This window comes from Bos indicus, chromosome 3, assembly GCF_029378745.1.
Source record: "Bos indicus isolate NIAB-ARS_2022 breed Sahiwal x Tharparkar chromosome 3, NIAB-ARS_B.indTharparkar_mat_pri_1.0, whole genome shotgun sequence".
In the NCBI taxonomy this organism is placed as follows: Eukaryota; Metazoa; Chordata; class Mammalia; order Artiodactyla; family Bovidae; genus Bos; species Bos indicus.
In genome coordinates, this window is record NC_091762.1 from 87,631,577 (window position 1) to 87,649,757 (window position 18,181).

Consider the following 18,181-nt stretch of genomic DNA (forward strand, 5'->3'; position numbering starts at 1 on the left):
GAGGTCACGAGAGGTTTAGGGAGCTGCCTTGGATTATACAGACCAGTTGTTGACAAATGAAGGACTTCAATACAAGTCTCAACTCTGTAAATCACTCTTTCCATTATTCTACATTGCCTAGTTCACACTTAAAACACAAATTAAATTAAATCTCCCTTGGTATCTAATTTTGTTTTTGGAAATAAGAGCATGAATGGCCAAATTGAAGTACTTCAAAATAATGACTAAATCAAAAGTGTCTATGTAAATTATCAAAGACAATTTAATGTTACTTTAATCAAATTTCATTTGTTACTTTGAATTTTAGATTTACAGGCAGAATAATTTATATGGGTAGCATAAATTATATGGCAATAGTTTCCTAATATCATAGCCTTAGTTCATAAAACCAGTTAAATATTGCTGTTTCAGTATGATGATTTAGCCGAACAGTATGAAAGCAAAAAGAAATGTTTTGAACAGGAACTCAAACCTATTCTCTTCAGAAATAGAACAGAGTATTTAGAGACTGGAGGCGGTGTTAAAAAAAAATGGAAGAGTTCAAGTTTTAAAGATAAAAAAAACCCTGCTAGATTTGTTTGTAGCTAGAAGATCCTTTCCATAAAAGCACATGCAGTTGACTCCCTGTTTAGGGGGCTATTTTATTAAAATAGTAACCAGTATCATTGAATATGTACTAAATGCCCCACATTGTATTTATCTCTAGTCCTCTTTGACAGCCTTGTCCTCATTTTACAGATGAGAGAAATGAGGTTGAGAGAGGGAACAGAGCTGGTTCCAGGGCACATTAGGTGGAGGCGATTCCAGAGAATGCAGTCTTGACCCGTTACTTTCACACTTACCACTCTGGGCCTTGACTGACTTTTCACACTGCCTTGAATGCTTTTCCCCACTGGATTTTGGTGAATCTTACTTCCTCTTCTTTTTCAGTTCTGCTCAAGGGAGATTAGACGCCTTCTTTCTCTACCCTGTCTACAATAGCTTACATATCTCCTCCCTCTCATTCTCTTACCCTGTATTTTATATATCTTATAGAACTTTTTACCACTGAAAATACTATATTTTATTTGTGTTTTGTCTCCCCTCTCCCCACCCCAATGATAAATATAGGCTCCATGTTCATTGTTAATTGTTTTGTCCCTCCTGCTTAGAACATTGCTTGGAATACAGAGACAGATTGAAAGAATGAGTCATCATTATATCATAAACAGATATTTCTAGAGGCCTTACCATTTGTTCAGTGCTATACTAATACTAAGCTCTTTGTTTAAAGCCTTCTGATTTGTGTAATCTTTAATTAGACCAATACAGTTTATAGTTTCATAGTTTTTTGGTAGCTGGGTATACCCTGCCCATTCCAGCTGTCCTGCCTTCATTTGTGTAGTGTGTGTACTTTCCACGCAAGCGACACTGAAATCCCACTGTTTTAATGGAACTTCTGATATCCTCCCACATCCCAGATTATCAATACTTTTTACCCTCACTGACCTTCAGAATTTATGATTTTAAATTTGGTTTCTGGTTAGGTCTTCCCTGAACACCCTGTCTAAAATAGTCTGTGCCTCTCTGCCCTGCTGTATCCCCTTATCCTTCTTACTCTGTCTTCCTAATGCTATTGCTACCTGACAATACACTATTTATTCATTCATTTATTGACTTACTAGAATGTAAGGTTTGAAACTTCAGGAACTTCAGATTCATCTCTGTATCTGTGCCTAGAACAGTGCCTGATATGTAGGACACAAAATATATATTTGTAGTATAAAGATTAAGGAATTCCTATGTTATGTAATATATCTGAACACTCAGTTTATAAAGTCTGTGTTTGAATCCTGTCACTTCCTTAACAAAGTGCTTTAATTTCTCTTACCTTGTTTCTTCATCTCAAAAGCAAGAATAATAAAATCTACTTTGTAAAATTGTATATAACCCTTAGTGTGGCATCTGTTATAAGTACTCAGTAATTGTTTGCTGCTCTTACTAAGTTCCACTACTAAGACTTAATGTTATACCATCTAGCGTGGTATGTTAAGTATATTTAGTTGTCGTTGTTCAGTCGCTCAGTCATGTCCAACTCTTTGCAACCCCGTGGACTGCAGCATGCTAGGCTTCCCTGTCCTTCACCATCTCCCAGAGCTTGCTCAAACTCAATGTCCATTGAGTCGGTCATGCCATCCACCCATCTCGTCCTTTGTCCCCTTCTCCTGCCTTCAATCTTTCCCAGCATCAGTGAGAAAAGTGAAAGTGAAAAATCACTCAGTCGAATCCAACTCTTTGTGACTCCATGGACTGTATACTGTATACAGGCCAGGATACTGGAGTGGGTAGCCTTTCTCTTCTCCAGGGGATCTTCCCAACCCAGGGATCGAACCCAGGTCTCCTGCATTGCAGGCAGATTCTTTACCAGCTGAGCCACAAGGGAAGCCCAAGAATACTGGAGTGGTAGCCTAACCCTTCTCCAGTGGATCGTCCCAACCCAGAAATCAAACCAGGGTCTCATGCATTGCAGGCGGATTCTTTACCAACTGAGCTATCAGGGAAGCCCTCCCAGCATCAGGGTCTTTTCTAATAAGTCACCTCTTCATATCAGGTGACCAAAGTATTTAGTAATTGTTTTATTTTGTAAACCTCTTCTTTCTTTCAGTCTTTGGGTGTTTCTTGATTCTTTAGCATGTAATATAGTATCTGTTTTCCACTGAGAGCACTTAATGTTACTGGCATAATGATTAAAACTAATGTATAACTTTTAAGCATTTATAAGGTAGCTTGTAATTAAAAGATGCTGTCCAGCAAAGTTAAAGTAGATGAACCTAAGCAATGTATTAAAAATTGGAATGTCTAATACTAAGCATTTTCAACATATTATGAATGTGCCCTTTTTATTCAAAGACTGAGGCTTGCATTTGGGTCTGTAGATAAATATGCTTCTAACTTCAAAGTTCTGGGATCTATGGAGTTTAATGTTGGGAAAGAAATGATACTTATAAAAGTCACACTGTACTTGTTAATGAGTGTATCATTAAAAAATATTTCATTTCAGAAAAAAAGTACACTTGGGTATTATGTATTAGCATTGTATTTACTACACATTTACATATTGAGAAGGGGGTACATTTAAAAAATATTTCAAGTATTAAAAGTTTCCCCCAGAAGTCTTCTTTTATGTTTTTATTTATCCAAAATAATTGTACTTCCGTCTCTTAGGGAGATATGCAAACCGAAATACTTAAATAAGACCTCAGTACGTCCTGGCCTGAAGAACTGTGGGGATGTTAATTGTATTGGACGGATTCATACATACCTCGAGTTGATAGGAGCAATCAATTTTGGATGTGGTAAAAATAAAAACCCAACAACATCTTTTAATCAACGTTTTTTATCCTTACAGCACCCATTAATTTCTTTGATAGTCAGAATTCAAGGAGATTTAGTATTGATAGAGAAAGGTGATTGATACAGAAAGGTGCTCTAATGTTATAGAATAAATGTATTGATATTTTGTTTTAAAACAGATTTCTATTGATAAACTATATTTCCTTTTAACCTGCAGTCAAAATTGGTGCTTTTAAAAGAAAAAATATTAAGTAGTAGAAATGATTTAAGGATGCAGTTCTTTATCAAGTAAACGTAAATTTTATGAAAAGTCCAATCAAGGCCCATTTAATTTGGAAATACTGTATTAATGCTAGACATATTATCTAGCAGTATTTAAATAAAATAATTTATGAGCCTTTATACTTAAATGTAATAAAAGTGCCAAAATATTTTTTGTGGTAGAAAGTTTCTTTCACCCTGGTTTTTCTCAAATGTAAAGTCATGCATATTTTTAATGTATTCTGCCCTTTTATTGAATTAACATGACATAATTTTGAAGAAAGATAATAGTTATAATAGTTGGAAAGTGATAAGTTAATTAGAATGATGTAATCCATGGTTTGAGTGGAGTATATTCTGTGTTCTGTGTCTATGAAAAGATAACCAGAAAACTTCCTACCAGAGATTATTTCATTTCATGTAGAGATAGATAGAATTTAGTCTTCCCTGGGATCTATCCTTCATTTTAGTGTCTTTTCTTGCCCAAAGCAAGGTACCAAGAATGGCTTTATAGGAAAACTAAGATGCCATAGCCACGCAAAGAAAAGTGAAATCATGTTTACTGTATTAGAATACCAAAATTAGCAAAGTGGGCTTAGCACTCATTTAATCAGAAATTAAACAAATGAGCCATTTCCTAAATGTTTCATTTTATTGAGATTTCCTTATGAAAACAGCATTACTTTCATGTGAGAACTACCAGGTAGCGCATCAGATGTGTATTGTGGAATAAGATAGAAACACTGATACATAAAAAAAAAAACTTAGAAATTGGCTTATAATTGTAGATATGTCTTCCTATTGGACAAATAATTCTACAAAATAATAGATTGTTTTGTTTTTTTCTGGATTCCAATAGAACAGGCTGTATATAACAGGCCACAACCAGTTGACAAAGTACGAATCAGAGACAGAAAAGACACAGTAGAAGCATACCAGCTTGCCCAGCGCCTGCAGTCTATGGTAAGCTGCCCCGTGGCTCACTGAATGATGGGTGTTCTTTGCTCTGTTGAGTAGGCTGTGCCTACTTCTCTTCACCTGTTTAACAAATGGCTATCTAGTAGAAGAAGATGCTTTCTTTCACCCAAGCCATTCACTTTTCTCTTTCCATTCAGTTTAATGTTAATTTATAGGCAAAAAACAAACCCCCCGAATCTAAAAATCATTCACAAACTTTACACAGAAGCATGATGTTTTGCTTACAGTGGTCTTAGACTGCTTCATTTTGATATCCATATCTAACATATCTTTTAAAAACCAAACATTTAAGCTCTTTTTTGTTTCCATTTTCTTTTTGTTTGTTTAAAAATTCTTGCCATAAGATTTAGCTTTTTTGAGAGCTGTTCAAAATATTTTAGTCTTTTTTAATTCTTGAGGTTAATGAGTTTTACAAGCTTCCATAGTTTTACATGGCTCAGTGGTAAAGAACTCGCCTGCCATTGCAGGAGCCGTGGATTCAATGCCTAGATCAGGAAGATCCCCTGAAGAAGGAAATGGCAACCCACTCCAGCATTCTTGCCTGGGAAATCCCATGGACAGAGAAGCCTGGTGGGCTGCAGTCTGTGAGGTTGCAGAAAAGTCAGACATGACTGAGCAACTAAATAGCAACGAGTTTTACAGTGTTTTACAATGCATGCATCTTATTTTAAAAATAGGTGATCCAGCAAGTCTCCCAAAAGGCAGAGTCATGCTGTGGTCTTGTTGGCTTTTACTAATTGTTGCTGTTGATTAGTTGGTAAGTCGTCTCTGAGTCTTCTGTGATCCAGTGGACTCTAACCCACCAGGCTTCTCTGTGGGATTTCCCAGGCAGGAATACTGGAGTGGGTTGCCATTTCCTTCTCCAGGGCTTTACTAATAAAATAGGTGAAATTGGTAATGGGTTAGGTAAATAGAAAAGAATAGAAAATGAAAGAGCAGGTTTTTTTCCTCGGAGTATTTAGGCTATAAAACATGTCTACCCTTGTTTTTTTGTTTTTCTTTTTAAGGAGAGAATGTTTTCATGTGCAGTTGCTGGAGTTGGTGCTAGTCATACATATTCATAAGTCTGAGATACAATTATTTTGCTTCTAGTTTTCCTTATTATACCTCTGGCTGTGTGCTGTTTCTAGTTTTCTACCATGAAGTCATTTTGGTGGTGGTTCTTCTTGGCCCTAAAAAATACTCTTTTCCTACAGTTGTAACTCCCATATGGTGAAAGGAAATGAAAATTAAAGGAGAAATCAGAATAAAATTTCAAAGATCATTACTTACTTATTTTTGAGCCAAATGCTAACTATTGAACATAAATTAATAAAATATAGTCAGGCATTGCCAATCAGGGATGACAGTAATTTAATGGAGAAATTGATGTTTAGGAAATTATCATTTTGGTTTTATATATTAATGTGCTGTGATTTCTCCAAGCTAATCTTGTTACCTTTTGCTTTATTTTTAATTTCATAACAGCGCACAAGGAGACGCAGAGTCCGAGACCCTTGGGGAAATTGGTGTGATGCAAGAGATTTGGAAGGGCAGACATTTGAGGTAACTTTGATCCTTTCAGATGACTCAGAAGTAACAATTGTTTTGTCAGTATACATTTATGTATCTTTAATGTCACATATATTATACTTGTTTTATATGTCTGCATGTATAGATCTCTTTCCTGTGTTAATTTATTTGTCTAAAAGTCATCAATAAACAACAAAGAAAAAGATATTGAGGATGCAGTTAACTAGAAGTTCGACTGATTTTCAGAACTGTAATTATCTGTCCCAATATTCTGGTCTTTAGCTCCAGAATATCTGTCAGCGTGCCAGGGAGTTGTGCCCTGTTCATTTCAGTAAACAGTTCTTGAATGATGTTCTGATATACCAATATAAATGTTGTTCTGAGCATTAGACATAAATTGAATTACAAATATTGAAGTATTATTTCTACTAACAAAAATTACGGTTCTATAAAGAAACATAGGCAGTGAATTAAGTATACACATGCATGCACACACACACACACACCTTCTATGACTATATACTCTGTTTGTGAACAACCAGTGCTGTTAAATGGGAAGAATGTATGTGTACTACTGGCTTTGTTACATTGGGTAACTGTATCGAATCTCAGGGTTTTATTTATAATCCCCTCAAAGGTTGAATTAAATGAAATAAAATGTATGAAGGTCCTAATACTCGGCACTCAGTAAGTCTTGCATATACCAGATATTCAGTAAATGTTAGTTCTCTTCTTTCTCTCTTCCCCATTCCCTGCCCCCAGCCTCACACCTGAGCATTATTCTAGGCACAGCAATTAGTGACACATGGTCCCTGCCTTGAAGGAATTTACATTTCTAGTAGGAAAGATAACACCTTTGGTGAGTTCCATCAAATTGATTCCAAGAAATAAAAGACTGACCTAACAGGTATAATCAGGGTAGGTTTCACAGAAGATGTGATGTTTCATCTGTGACTTAAAGGATGAGCAAGAGAATCTCACAATGTGGAAATGTAGATGAGGGACTCTCGGCTGAGAGACATATAAATAAAGGTACAGACATGTACCAGACATGGGAAAATACCAGGTATAGTCTGGAAAAGGTGTGTAGTTCATATGGGCTGGAGTATAAGACTGATACGTGAGTGTGTGCTTAGTCGCTTCAGTCGTGTCTGACTTTGCGACCCCATGGACTGTAGCCTACCAGGCTCCTCTGTCCATGGGTTGCCATGACCTGCTCCAGGGATCTTCCCAATCCAGGGATCAAACCCATGACTCTCATCTCCTGCATTGGTGGGCGGGTTCTGTACCACTAGTGCGACCTGGGAAACCCAATAAGACTGGTAGTAGAGTTATTTTATTTTATATTTATGTAGGATTTACTACGTTAGACACTACTGTCAGTATTTCACAAACATTAATTCATTTAGTCTTCACAGTAACATCGTAGCGTTGTTATTATTATTGTTCCCATTTTAAAGATGAGGAAAACAAACACAGAAAGCTTCAATGACTTGGCCAGAGTCACCCAGCTAGTCTGAGGCAGAGCCAGGCATTGTCTCTGCGGAATCTGTGCATGGTAGCTTTATGCTGTGATGTCTCTAGTAATTCTCCCTTCAGTGGTTGATGGATGCTTTGATCAAATGGTGGGGTTTTTTTTTTAGCATCTCTCTGCTGAGGAGTTGGCAAGAAGAAGAGAAGAGGAAAAATGCAAACTTAGTAAACCTTCAAAAGTACCAAGACCAACAAAAAGGTATAATGTGACATTATGCAAGTGTGATTTTGTTAATAATCATAAATGATTAGAAAATGTATAGAAGGAATATCTGATGTTGTAGCATTGTTGTTCACTTATTAAGTTTAAAAATACTGCTGAAAGTTAAATTTTTTTTTATTTCACTGATTGTTAATTTGGGAGACCGTAAGCAAAAGTTTTAATTTGTTCGTGTTCAATAAACATAGGATCCAATATATGTTGTGAGGGCCTTGTTTATGACAGGTGGTTATTTAACTCCTTAGACATTACAAACCAGTAACCTCATGAAATGACTAGTTCCCTCTTTGCTTGGTGCTGAATGTTAGTGAGGCTCTCTTTTTTTTTTTTTTAATAATATAAAATATTTAGCTTGTAACATTAAGGGTCACTGTATAAATTAAATGCCTTGATTTTCTAGACCCTCACTTCCTGCAGATGACCCATGAAATAGACTGTAGTTTTGTCAAGTGTCCCTTTTAAAACAAGATATCCAGGAACACCTCTTGGTTATTTTCAGTGGAAAGAGCCCTAACACTAAGCAGTTAGATGTTCCTGGGTAAGTTACATAATGCTTTTATAAGCCTTAGGTCCTCATTTATAAAATAATAACTTTAACAGCACTGTTAGCTGTTTTAAGCATATCATATATATTAACTCATTTAATCCTCATAACAACCCTATGAAGTAGTTAATATAATCATTCCCATTTTATAAATGAGGAGACTGAGAGGCACAAAGAGGTTATATAACTTGGCCATGCTTGTTAATGGTGGTGGTGTCATTTAACCCAGGCATTAAGGCTTAAGAATCCGTGCTCCTAATCATTACATTATATATCACCTCTCTAAAAATTAAAGTCAAACTTTAGAATTGTTGTGAGAATAAATTAAATGAGATAAGCTACAGTCATCCATAAACTAGGACTCCTCATCTCATGTCCAGACATTTGATTTTCTGAATCTAAGTGTGAAACATACTGTAATTTTCCAGTCATTCTTCCAGGTAGGATCTTTTTGAATCCAGATCCACTTTTTTCATATTAGTCCTCGTAGCTTTGAATCATCAACATTTCAATAAGCTTGCCTTTTCCACCATTGGTCACTGATTAAAATGTTAAACTGAAATAATGTGAACCTCAGACATCATTGTTGAATCAGCTATGTATTACCACAATTAACCCAGTTAACCCACTCTTCATCTTATGCAGAAGAATAATCATAGCAGATGTCTTGCTTACATTTAATAACTATATTTGAGTCTTTATGAGTCTGCTAGTTTCTAGCATATCTGCTATCAAAAGTGAAATTTAGGTGTATCTATCATGACTTATATTTTCATGAGCCCATTATTCTTAGTCACCTCTTCACTTGCTAAAGGCTTGCAAAGCAGTTGTTAAATAACCCTTTCTAGAATTTTCCTCTGCTGCTTTTTTGGTGTTTTGAAAACAGGCCCAGTAATTGCCTATTCCTAGTCCTCCAGTAATTTTCCATTCTCTACAGTGCCTCAAAAAGTGTTGATGGTGGTTTCACATGATGGTTCTTCAAAGTGCTCTGGGATGTAAATGCTTTGTTTCTATTTCCTTAACTCTCTTGACTTTTTTTTTTTTTTTCCATTTTATTTGCGTTGATTAAGCACTTTCTAATTTGAACATCTTCCTCACTCAGCAAACCCTTTTTAAATGCCTACTGTTCTCAGTGTTTGGAATACAGTATTCAGCAAAACAAAGTGTCTCATCTCCTAGCGCTAAGTCTCTGGTAGAATAGGAACTAAATAGTTCTGCTCTTTCCCAGTTAACATGAACATATTCCTTGTTTATTTGCTTTCTCTGGATGTAGCCTAACAGTTTTTATTTTTCTCAAACCTCAATTCTTTATTGGTCAAAGCCTTTCTAATATTTCTCTCATATTTATACATGTTTTTGTGTCTAGCTTTGGCTAGGTGGCCCTCTTTCCATCTTTTATACTTCATTTTAAAAGATGAGTCTACCATAGAACTTTGTATATACATTAATTTCTTTAACAGAATTGTTTGTCATTTATTCATTCAGCAAAGATTTACTGAGTGCTTCCTTTATCCTGAACACATTGTACTGACAGAGATGTTTCTGAGAAACGTCTATCTTGAACTTCCTTTCCTATCTTATGTCAGAGTTAGGTTTCCATTGAAACCTGCTTTCAGTGTAGGACACGTCTGGCCATTTATAATGTTCTCTTTGGGTGTTGAAAGAAATTAAGACAACAAAATTACTTTCTCAAAGGTCCTATTGTTTCTCAAATTTTTAGTCAAGTCCAAAAGAACTGTGCTTCTTTCCAAAGGGTTATATCATAAATTCTCCTAGTTTATTGTTTTTCCACTTGGACAGAATTTAGGTTTAGATTATTGATGTACATTTTCAAATTTGTGAATAAATTATGTTATTGAAATTATATTAGGAATGATTTTCTTTTCTTTTTCCTTTTCCAGCTCATTTGATCCCTTCCAACTGATACCTTGTAATTTTTTCAGTGAAGAAAAGCAGGTATTATTCATTCATCACAGAATGACCATAAATAATACCCTCCTCTCTGGCATGAAATATTCTTTATCTATGTATGCAAGGCATGTGTATATGAAAGGTTGGATAAGGCAGGGTACACTAAGGGTCAGATGAGTGATACACACGGAAAATGAGAAAGAATTTCTCCATGCTAGGGCTTTGAATTATACATATATTTCTTTAAAAGTCTGATTTGTGCTGAGCCTTGGTTGGTAGTGAGAACTTAGTGTGATAGATAAAGGAGAAAAGGGTGGACATTCCAGTTAGAAAGAATAAAATCTCTATTTTTATGCTCCCCCATTTTTTTTTTTTTTATATTTCAGGAGCCATTTCAGGTGAAAGTAGCTTCAGAAGCACTTTTAATAATGGATTTGGTAAGGATATTATATTGTGTTTACTTAGTTATTCTGATTTCCATTCTTGTGTATTTTTATTGCAGGCATAAGAGAGAGTATGGAAGACGTGTATTTTGGATCTTAACTATCCTCTTTTACAAGGAATCTAAAAATAAGTCTTTTCTTTTGGAGAAAAGCCAAACAATTGCATGTTTCCATATTTTAGAGAAAATAAATTAATGTGAGTTTTTGCAGACTGTTTCTCATCATTAACCCTATTTTAATTTCCTAGTATCCTTGTCTGCTGCCTTCTAGATAACTGCAACAAAGCACAACTCTTAAAATTTGGAGGCTCCTTGTTTTGCACTAAACTACTGAGATCTCCAATAGTTGTGTGTGTGTTCATGGTATTTTTCTATAGGAGGACCCAGAGTGGTTTTACTTTGTATCCTTATGATACCTTTCCTGTGTAGGGAGAGCAAAACAATATCTTCATTTTGCAAATGTAAAAAAAATGGCATCTTGGAGTGTTTAAATGTTTGGTTCAGTTTCTTAGCCAGCAGTAAAGATAGGTCTTAAATCCGAAGTCTGTGTATGCTGAGCCTAGCATCTGGTTCCTCTCCTGTGTTAATTCGTTTTAGAAAAGTATAATTATCATACTTGTAAATGACTCTCCTATGATAAGTGAGATTTGTTCTGGTATTTTGGCAGATGGATTTGGTTTGTATGTTTGGACTAAATCTATCTTGTATTTCTTTTAGCATGCTCATGTTTCTATGGCAGAAGTGATTGGTCTGTTAGGAGGAAGATATTCAGAAGCTGATAAAATAGTTGAGGTAAGTTTTCTCTTAAAATCTTAAAAATTATTTAGTCTTGCTGCTATACCAAGTGTTTTTATAGATTTCAGTGGATATAATTAACATAAACTTTATGATATAAATGAGAATATGCGAATGTAGAAAGTTATTTTTTCCCTGGGACTTCCCTGGTGATCCAGTGGTTAAGAATCTGACTTGCCATGCAGGGGATGCAGGTTTGATCCCCGGCCTGGAAACTGAGATCCCGCATGCTGCGGGGCAACTAAGCCTATGCTCTGCGTCATGCACAGCCATGAAAGAGCCTGTATGCCACAGCTAAGACCCGATGCAGCCAAATAAGTAAATATTTTTTTTAAAAGGAGAAACAAAGTTATGTGTTCCTGGAGGTTTCTGAACATTCCATGTATTGAACACCTGTTTTCCTTATCCACTGAGAAGGAGGGAACATTGCCAGGCCTTGGTTCCATATTGCCTTCACCAGTAAAAGCTTCAACTCCTAAAAGGTCACCTTATGATTGAAACTCGGTATGCATCATTTGCTAGAAATTACCATAAATGATAGGGGTCATTCAATGACTTTTTACAAACATTAATATGGGCTGACCAACACTTCACTTGTCTGAATAGAAAAACAGATTTTGAGTTCCTAGCATATGGTCACACTTTTGGAGAGTACTTCATTTGCACGTTAAAGGCTGCCTGTGATAGAGACAAATAAAAGACTTGGCTTTAAAAAGTTTCTGTTCCTGTGTATGAATTCTGTGTAGAATTAACAGGATTTCAGTATAATCATTTAAGGATTAATCCTTTATAGGTCTGTGCAGCAGAACCATGTAACAGTCTGAGTACAGGACTGCAGTGTGAGATGGATCCTGTCTCACAGACACAAGCCTCGGAAACCTTGGCTGTCAGGGGCTATAGTGTTATTGGATGGTATCATTCTCACCCTGCCTTTGACCCTAATCCATCCTTACGAGATATTGACACTCAAGCCAAATACCAGGTGTGTTTATAGGTCTTTGTGTATATAGTCTGTAAATAATTGCACATTCTCTCCCCTCTCATTGTTTTCTATTAATTAAATATGCTTAGAAATAACATTTCTAGCAAAGTAATTACAAGAGTAATATATGTATATTGTTTAATACAGGCAAGCCATTACAGTACGGTGATAATTCTTCCCAGAGCCTTTAAAAATGATGGGCTGACTAGGACAGAGACTGGGTACAACTGAAATAATTGGAAATATCATGTATTTTGCATCTCTGGAAAAAAGTTTTGTTTTATTCTGCAGTTTTATGTTTGATATCTGGATGTTTTCACTATTGGCAACTGATTGTAACTTATTACCATATTGGTAAAGATTACAGCTGAAGGGTAGTGAATAAAATTTGTAAATGTATTCATGGAAAATGTAGATTATGTAGGCCAGGTGATCTTTTCAGGTTGGGTTGGACATATTTTGGCCTGAAGAGTTTAGGGTATGGAATAAATTTAATCTAGTTGCTGTTTGGAAGTGAAGTTTCTAACACACCTTTGCATTCCCTTTTCCTCTATTAGGTGTATAAAATGTTGGTATGGTTAAATACTGACTTTTAAGTTTATGTAGTTGAACTAATTTTACTTTTTTTTTTTAATTGTAGAGTTACTTCTCCAGAGGCGGTGCAAAGTTCATTGGGATGATTGTTAGTCCTTATAATCGAAATAATCCTTTACCTTATTCTCAGATTACCTGCCTGGTTATAAGTGATGAAATTAGCCCAGATGGCTCTTATCGTAAGTTTTCAACAAAAACAGTTCTACTTTTTCTTTCATTTTTTTGAATCTTACAAATCACAGAATTTATACCTAGGCAGAGCAATTTGATGGAAAAGTCTGTGTCCTCAACTAGGGAGTCACTGTTCGCATACCATGTAGTATAGCCACCCTCTTTCCTTTTATGATTTCCTCCTACAGTGAAGCCCCCACTGTTACCACGGCCACTGGGCGAAAACATTACAATGCAGTGATAACTTACAGCCAGCTAGTGTGTACATGAGGTCCTGGAGACACTGCAGGAAGCAGAACAGGCAAAACCTCTTCTGTTTTCTTGAACATTTTTTGGTAAATGCAGTTTCACTTTCTCTGCAATGGCATTCAAATGAATAAAAAGATAAAAAGAACAGTGACCACCCTACCACATGCTCTCCATGACCTCCCAGCTTAGGCTCAACGGTGCTTATTTTTATATCTATCTCAAGAAAGAATTTGGGTTGGTTTAGCCCATCATGACTCAGTTCCTTTGGGACTTATGTCCCCTGCTGTTCCAATCAGCTCTAGCTGGATAGGGAATTAGACCAAGAAAAGTAGGGATGTTTAAGATGGGAATGCAGATAGAAGTGAAAGATTAGAGGAAACAGCTAACATCTCTAGGATATTTTCTTTTCATCCTAATACCACTGCTCTATGGTATTAGGTATTAGGTATAGACTGACTCTACTGTCTCTGGATGCTGTCACTCTACATTATATTCTTTTCATTAGCTCATGAGCCCCTTGAACGTAGATACTATATTGTACTCATTTATTCTACTCTCAGTTTCTAGCCCAGCGCATGGTGTAATGTAGATTTAACAAATTAATTTCTTCATTCTTAATGATGTCACTCGGATGCCCTGTCTGTGGTGAAGACCCCAGCACCACTACCCTCCATCTCATTTACTGTTAGTTTCTGTTCTTTGTGCACCTGCAACATTTGTTTCCTGCCTTCATGGTTATTTTCATCTTTTAATATAATTTATTTAGCATGTCTCACTAAACTGTGAGCCCCAAAGAGCAGGAACTACATCTTTGTATCTCCTGTAGCACCTAATCAGTTGCCTTACATGTAAGAAGTGGTCAGTGCTCTATATAGTTTTATTGAATGAGCAGTAGTGACATTAACTTTTCCAAAATGCCCATTTTGAGCATATCACGCACACATACATATATATATGTGTGTGTGTGTATGTATCATTCTTTACCCCAGTATAATTTTACAAAAAGTTACAAAAGGAAGAGTCACAGTAAAATTGTTCTCAGTTTAAATCTGTCTTAATATCACATACTGCTAGATTTTGTGAGTGAACCTCTACTGTGCTGTTTATACATTCACCTGTGGCTATATATGATGGCTTAAATTAATTAGAATTAAATGAAATGTAAAATTTAGTTCGTAGAATCCTACTTCTGGTCAAAATGAAGTAACAAGGACCTGTCTGATACAACCGAAAAACTGGACAAAAGAAAACAATGGTATTTATAACATCAAGCAGTGAAGGATATGATTGTTCAGAGATGGGAAGCATAAAAGCGAGCCTAAGTTACCCTGGCTTATTAACTTTAAAAGAACTTCCAGGTATGGCACAAGGAGGAGAAACCCACCCAGAATTTAGCTGACTCTGAGTTGACATGATGGAGATAAGACCAAGGAGACCAGGGCAACTAAATTTGCAGGACAGAGTACCAGAGAGCAGAATGCCACTTGGAGAAACTCCAGAGATGTATAGAAGGTTCAGATTTAGTGTTTAGCAAGATATAGACCAATGCTTGTGTGTGAAGAAACTACCCCAAATGAGAAGGAATCACCCAAAAGATGAGCAGGCCCAGTGCTGGAGGCTCACGTAAGCTCCTGTCAGACAGCACACAAGTGTCCATGTGAACAGCACTGCAGAAAGTTCTCTTGAGTAGAGCTGCCTCTTCCGTTGTTAACACTGCTTATTAGGTCTTAATCCTTGGTCCTTTGCTCCTCTTGGAAACCTTCTGGTTCAAGAATTAATTAAAATTTCTCACAAGCCATGTGATACCTTGTATTACAGTACTTTGAACTGGGTGCTTGACATATTTATTTGTGTGTTCATTTATTCATTAATTTATGTCTGATGGCTAATCATTTCTCTACTTGTAATAGGCAGGAAATATACTTAGTGATTAGTTTTATTCTGACACTTAAGTGGATAAAAATAATCAGTGCATATATGTGTAATTGAATCATTTTGCTGTATACTTGAAAATAGCATATTATCAATTAATTATACCTCAATTTTAAAAAATAATAAGCCTATCAAAAGTAATCAGTACAAAAGGAAATTTTTACTGGTTTAGTACCTTTTTTTAACTTATAAAATACTCATTACCAAATAGAGATGTATAATATGTGTGTGTGTGTGTGTGTGTGTGTGTGTGTGTATTTTCTTTTTTATGAGCACAGACTGCAAATGCATTTATTTATTTACTTCTATTTTGGTCTCATTTTTTACTTCCATTAAGAATAGGAGTTGCTTACCTGGACTCAGATCCCAGCTCTGACATGCTTTTGTTATTTTACCTAGGGCAGGTTACTTAATATCGCTCATTCTTTGCCACATCTGTAAAATGAAAAAAAATGATTACCTTGCTTATGGGGCATTGTAGAGACTGTCAGTAATGCATATAAGTGCTTAGTAAATGATAGGTCTAAAGTAGGTAGTTACAATTATAGCTATAGCCTGTGCTTGGTAATCAAAACATATCAAGTAAATGATTGTTATCACAAAAGGAGTTTGTGTAGTAGCTTATGTATTATAATGTGTCACTCAAGTTCTTGGAGGGGGAAAACAAAATGGAAGAGAATTGAGAAATGAAAAAAATCAGCTATCATCATGCTGTTTGTTCCCTTCTCTCCTTCCATACACCTGAAAAAAAATGGGGAGAAAAAGCCTTTTTAGAGCATATTGACAAATTATGTTTGCATTGTATGGAAGTATAGTTATGATTCTTTTTTTTCCCCTAGTACCTTCTGATTTGCTGGTATTTTATTTACTTGAAAAGCTTTATGATGGCAAAAATGCAAGTTGAGAGGCAGTATGATGTAAAGGTTAAGAACATAATCTTGAGCCAAACTGCCTGACTTGAAATCCTGGCTCTCTCTCTTGCTAGTTATGTATGAATAAGTCCAAGAGCAGATTATTTAATATAGCCTTTCTGTGGCTCAGTGTCATAAAAAAAGAAAAGGGAATAATACTGGTTGCTAGTTCATGTGGTGTTAGCGTTAGTCGCTCAGTCATGTCCGACTCTTTGCAATCCCATTGACTGTAGCTCCTCTGTCCATGGATTCTCCAGACAAGAATACTGGAGTGGGTTGCCATTCCCTTCTCCAAGCTAGTTCATGTAAGTGGCCTTTATTGTTGTTATTCAGTCGCTAAGTCAAGTCTGGCTCTTTGTGACCCTGTGGACTGTAGCACACCAGGCTCCTCTGTCCTCCATTGTCTCTCAGAGTTTGCTCAGATTCCTGTCCATTGAGTCAGTAATGCTATCTAACCTTCTCATACTCTGCCACCCCTTCTCCTATTGCCTTCAGTCCTTCCCAGCATCAGGGTCTTTTCCAGTGAGTCAGTTCTTCGCATCAGGTGGCCGAAGTATTGGAGCTTCAGCTTCAGCTCAGTCCTTCCAATGAATATTCAGGACTTCCTTTACTGGTTGGATTTCTTTAACTGGTTGGGTCTCCTTGCAGTCCAAGGGACTCTCAAGAGTCTCTTCCAACACCACAATTCGAAAGCATCAGTTCTGTGGTGCTCAACCTTCTTTATGGTCCAGCTCTCATTTCCATACATGACTACTGGAAAAACCATAGCTTTGACTAGACGGACCTTTTTTGGCAAAGTGATGTCTCTATTTTTGAATACGCTGTCTAGGTTTGTCATAGCTTTCCTTGCAAGGAGCAGGCATCTTCTGATTTCATGGCTGCAGTCACCATCTGTAGTGATCTGGGAGCCCAAGAAAAGGAAATCTGTTACTGCTTTCACTTTTCCCTCTTCTACTTGCCATGATTTTCGTTTGAATGTCAAGTTTAAATCCAGGTTTTTCACTCTCCTCTTTCACCTTCATCAAGAGGCTCTTTAGTCCCTCTTCACTTTCTGCCATTAGTATGGTATCATCTGCATTTCTGAGGTTGTTGAAATTTCTCCCAGCAGTCTTGATTCCAGCTTGTGATTTATCCTGCCCAGCATTTCGCATGATGTACTCTGCATATAAGTAAAATAAGCAGGGTGACAGTATTCAGCCTTGTCATACTCCTTTTCCAGTTTGTAACCAGTCCATTGTTCCATGTCCAGTTTTAACTGTCCCTTCTTGACCCACGTAAAAGTGTCTCTGGAGTCAGGTACCGGTGGTCTGGTACTCCCATCTCTTTAAGAATTTTCCACAATTTGTTGTGATCCACACAGTCAAAGACTTTAGTGTAGTCATTGAAGCAGATGTTTTTCTGAAACTCCCTTGCTTTCTCCATGATCCAGTGCATGTTGGCAATTTGATCTCTCGTTCTCTGCCTCTTGAAACCCAGTTTATATATCTGGAAGTTCTCGGTTTCTGTACTGCTAAAGTCTAGCTTGAAGGATTTTGAGCATAACCTTGCTAGCATGTGAAATGGGCACAATTGTACAGTTGTTTAGACATTCTTTGGCATTGCCTTTCTTTGGGATTGGAATGAAAACTGACCTTTTCTAGTCCTGTAGCTACTGCTGTGTAAGTGGCCTTACATCCATACAAAATCCATACAAAAGTCCCCTCTAGGGACTTTTCTGGTGGTCCACTGGCTAGGACTCCATGCTCCCAATGGAGGGGGCTCAGTTCCAACCCCTCCTCAGGGAACTGTATCCTGGATGCCATATCTAAGACCC

General features: G+C 36.6%; 1 protein-coding gene across 3 annotated transcripts in view; it reads left to right on the top strand.

Annotated features, from left to right (window-relative positions):
* MYSM1 (Myb like, SWIRM and MPN domains 1) overlaps positions 1–18,181 on the top strand; it is a 41,731-nt gene that overhangs the window by 16,365 nt on the left and 7,185 nt on the right. For all 3 annotated transcript variants that reach the window (XM_019957373.2, XM_070786456.1, XM_019957374.2), the window contains 9 exons: positions 3,205–3,335; positions 4,454–4,557; positions 6,040–6,117; positions 7,728–7,816; positions 10,283–10,337; positions 10,679–10,729; positions 11,452–11,526; positions 12,323–12,511; positions 13,152–13,284. In XM_019957373.2, coding sequence (XP_019812932.1) covers positions 3,205–3,335; positions 4,454–4,557; positions 6,040–6,117; positions 7,728–7,816; positions 10,283–10,337; positions 10,679–10,729; positions 11,452–11,526; positions 12,323–12,511; positions 13,152–13,284 — 905 coding nt within the window. The remainder of the gene's footprint in view (positions 1–3,204; positions 3,336–4,453; positions 4,558–6,039; positions 6,118–7,727; positions 7,817–10,282; positions 10,338–10,678; positions 10,730–11,451; positions 11,527–12,322; positions 12,512–13,151; positions 13,285–18,181) is intronic.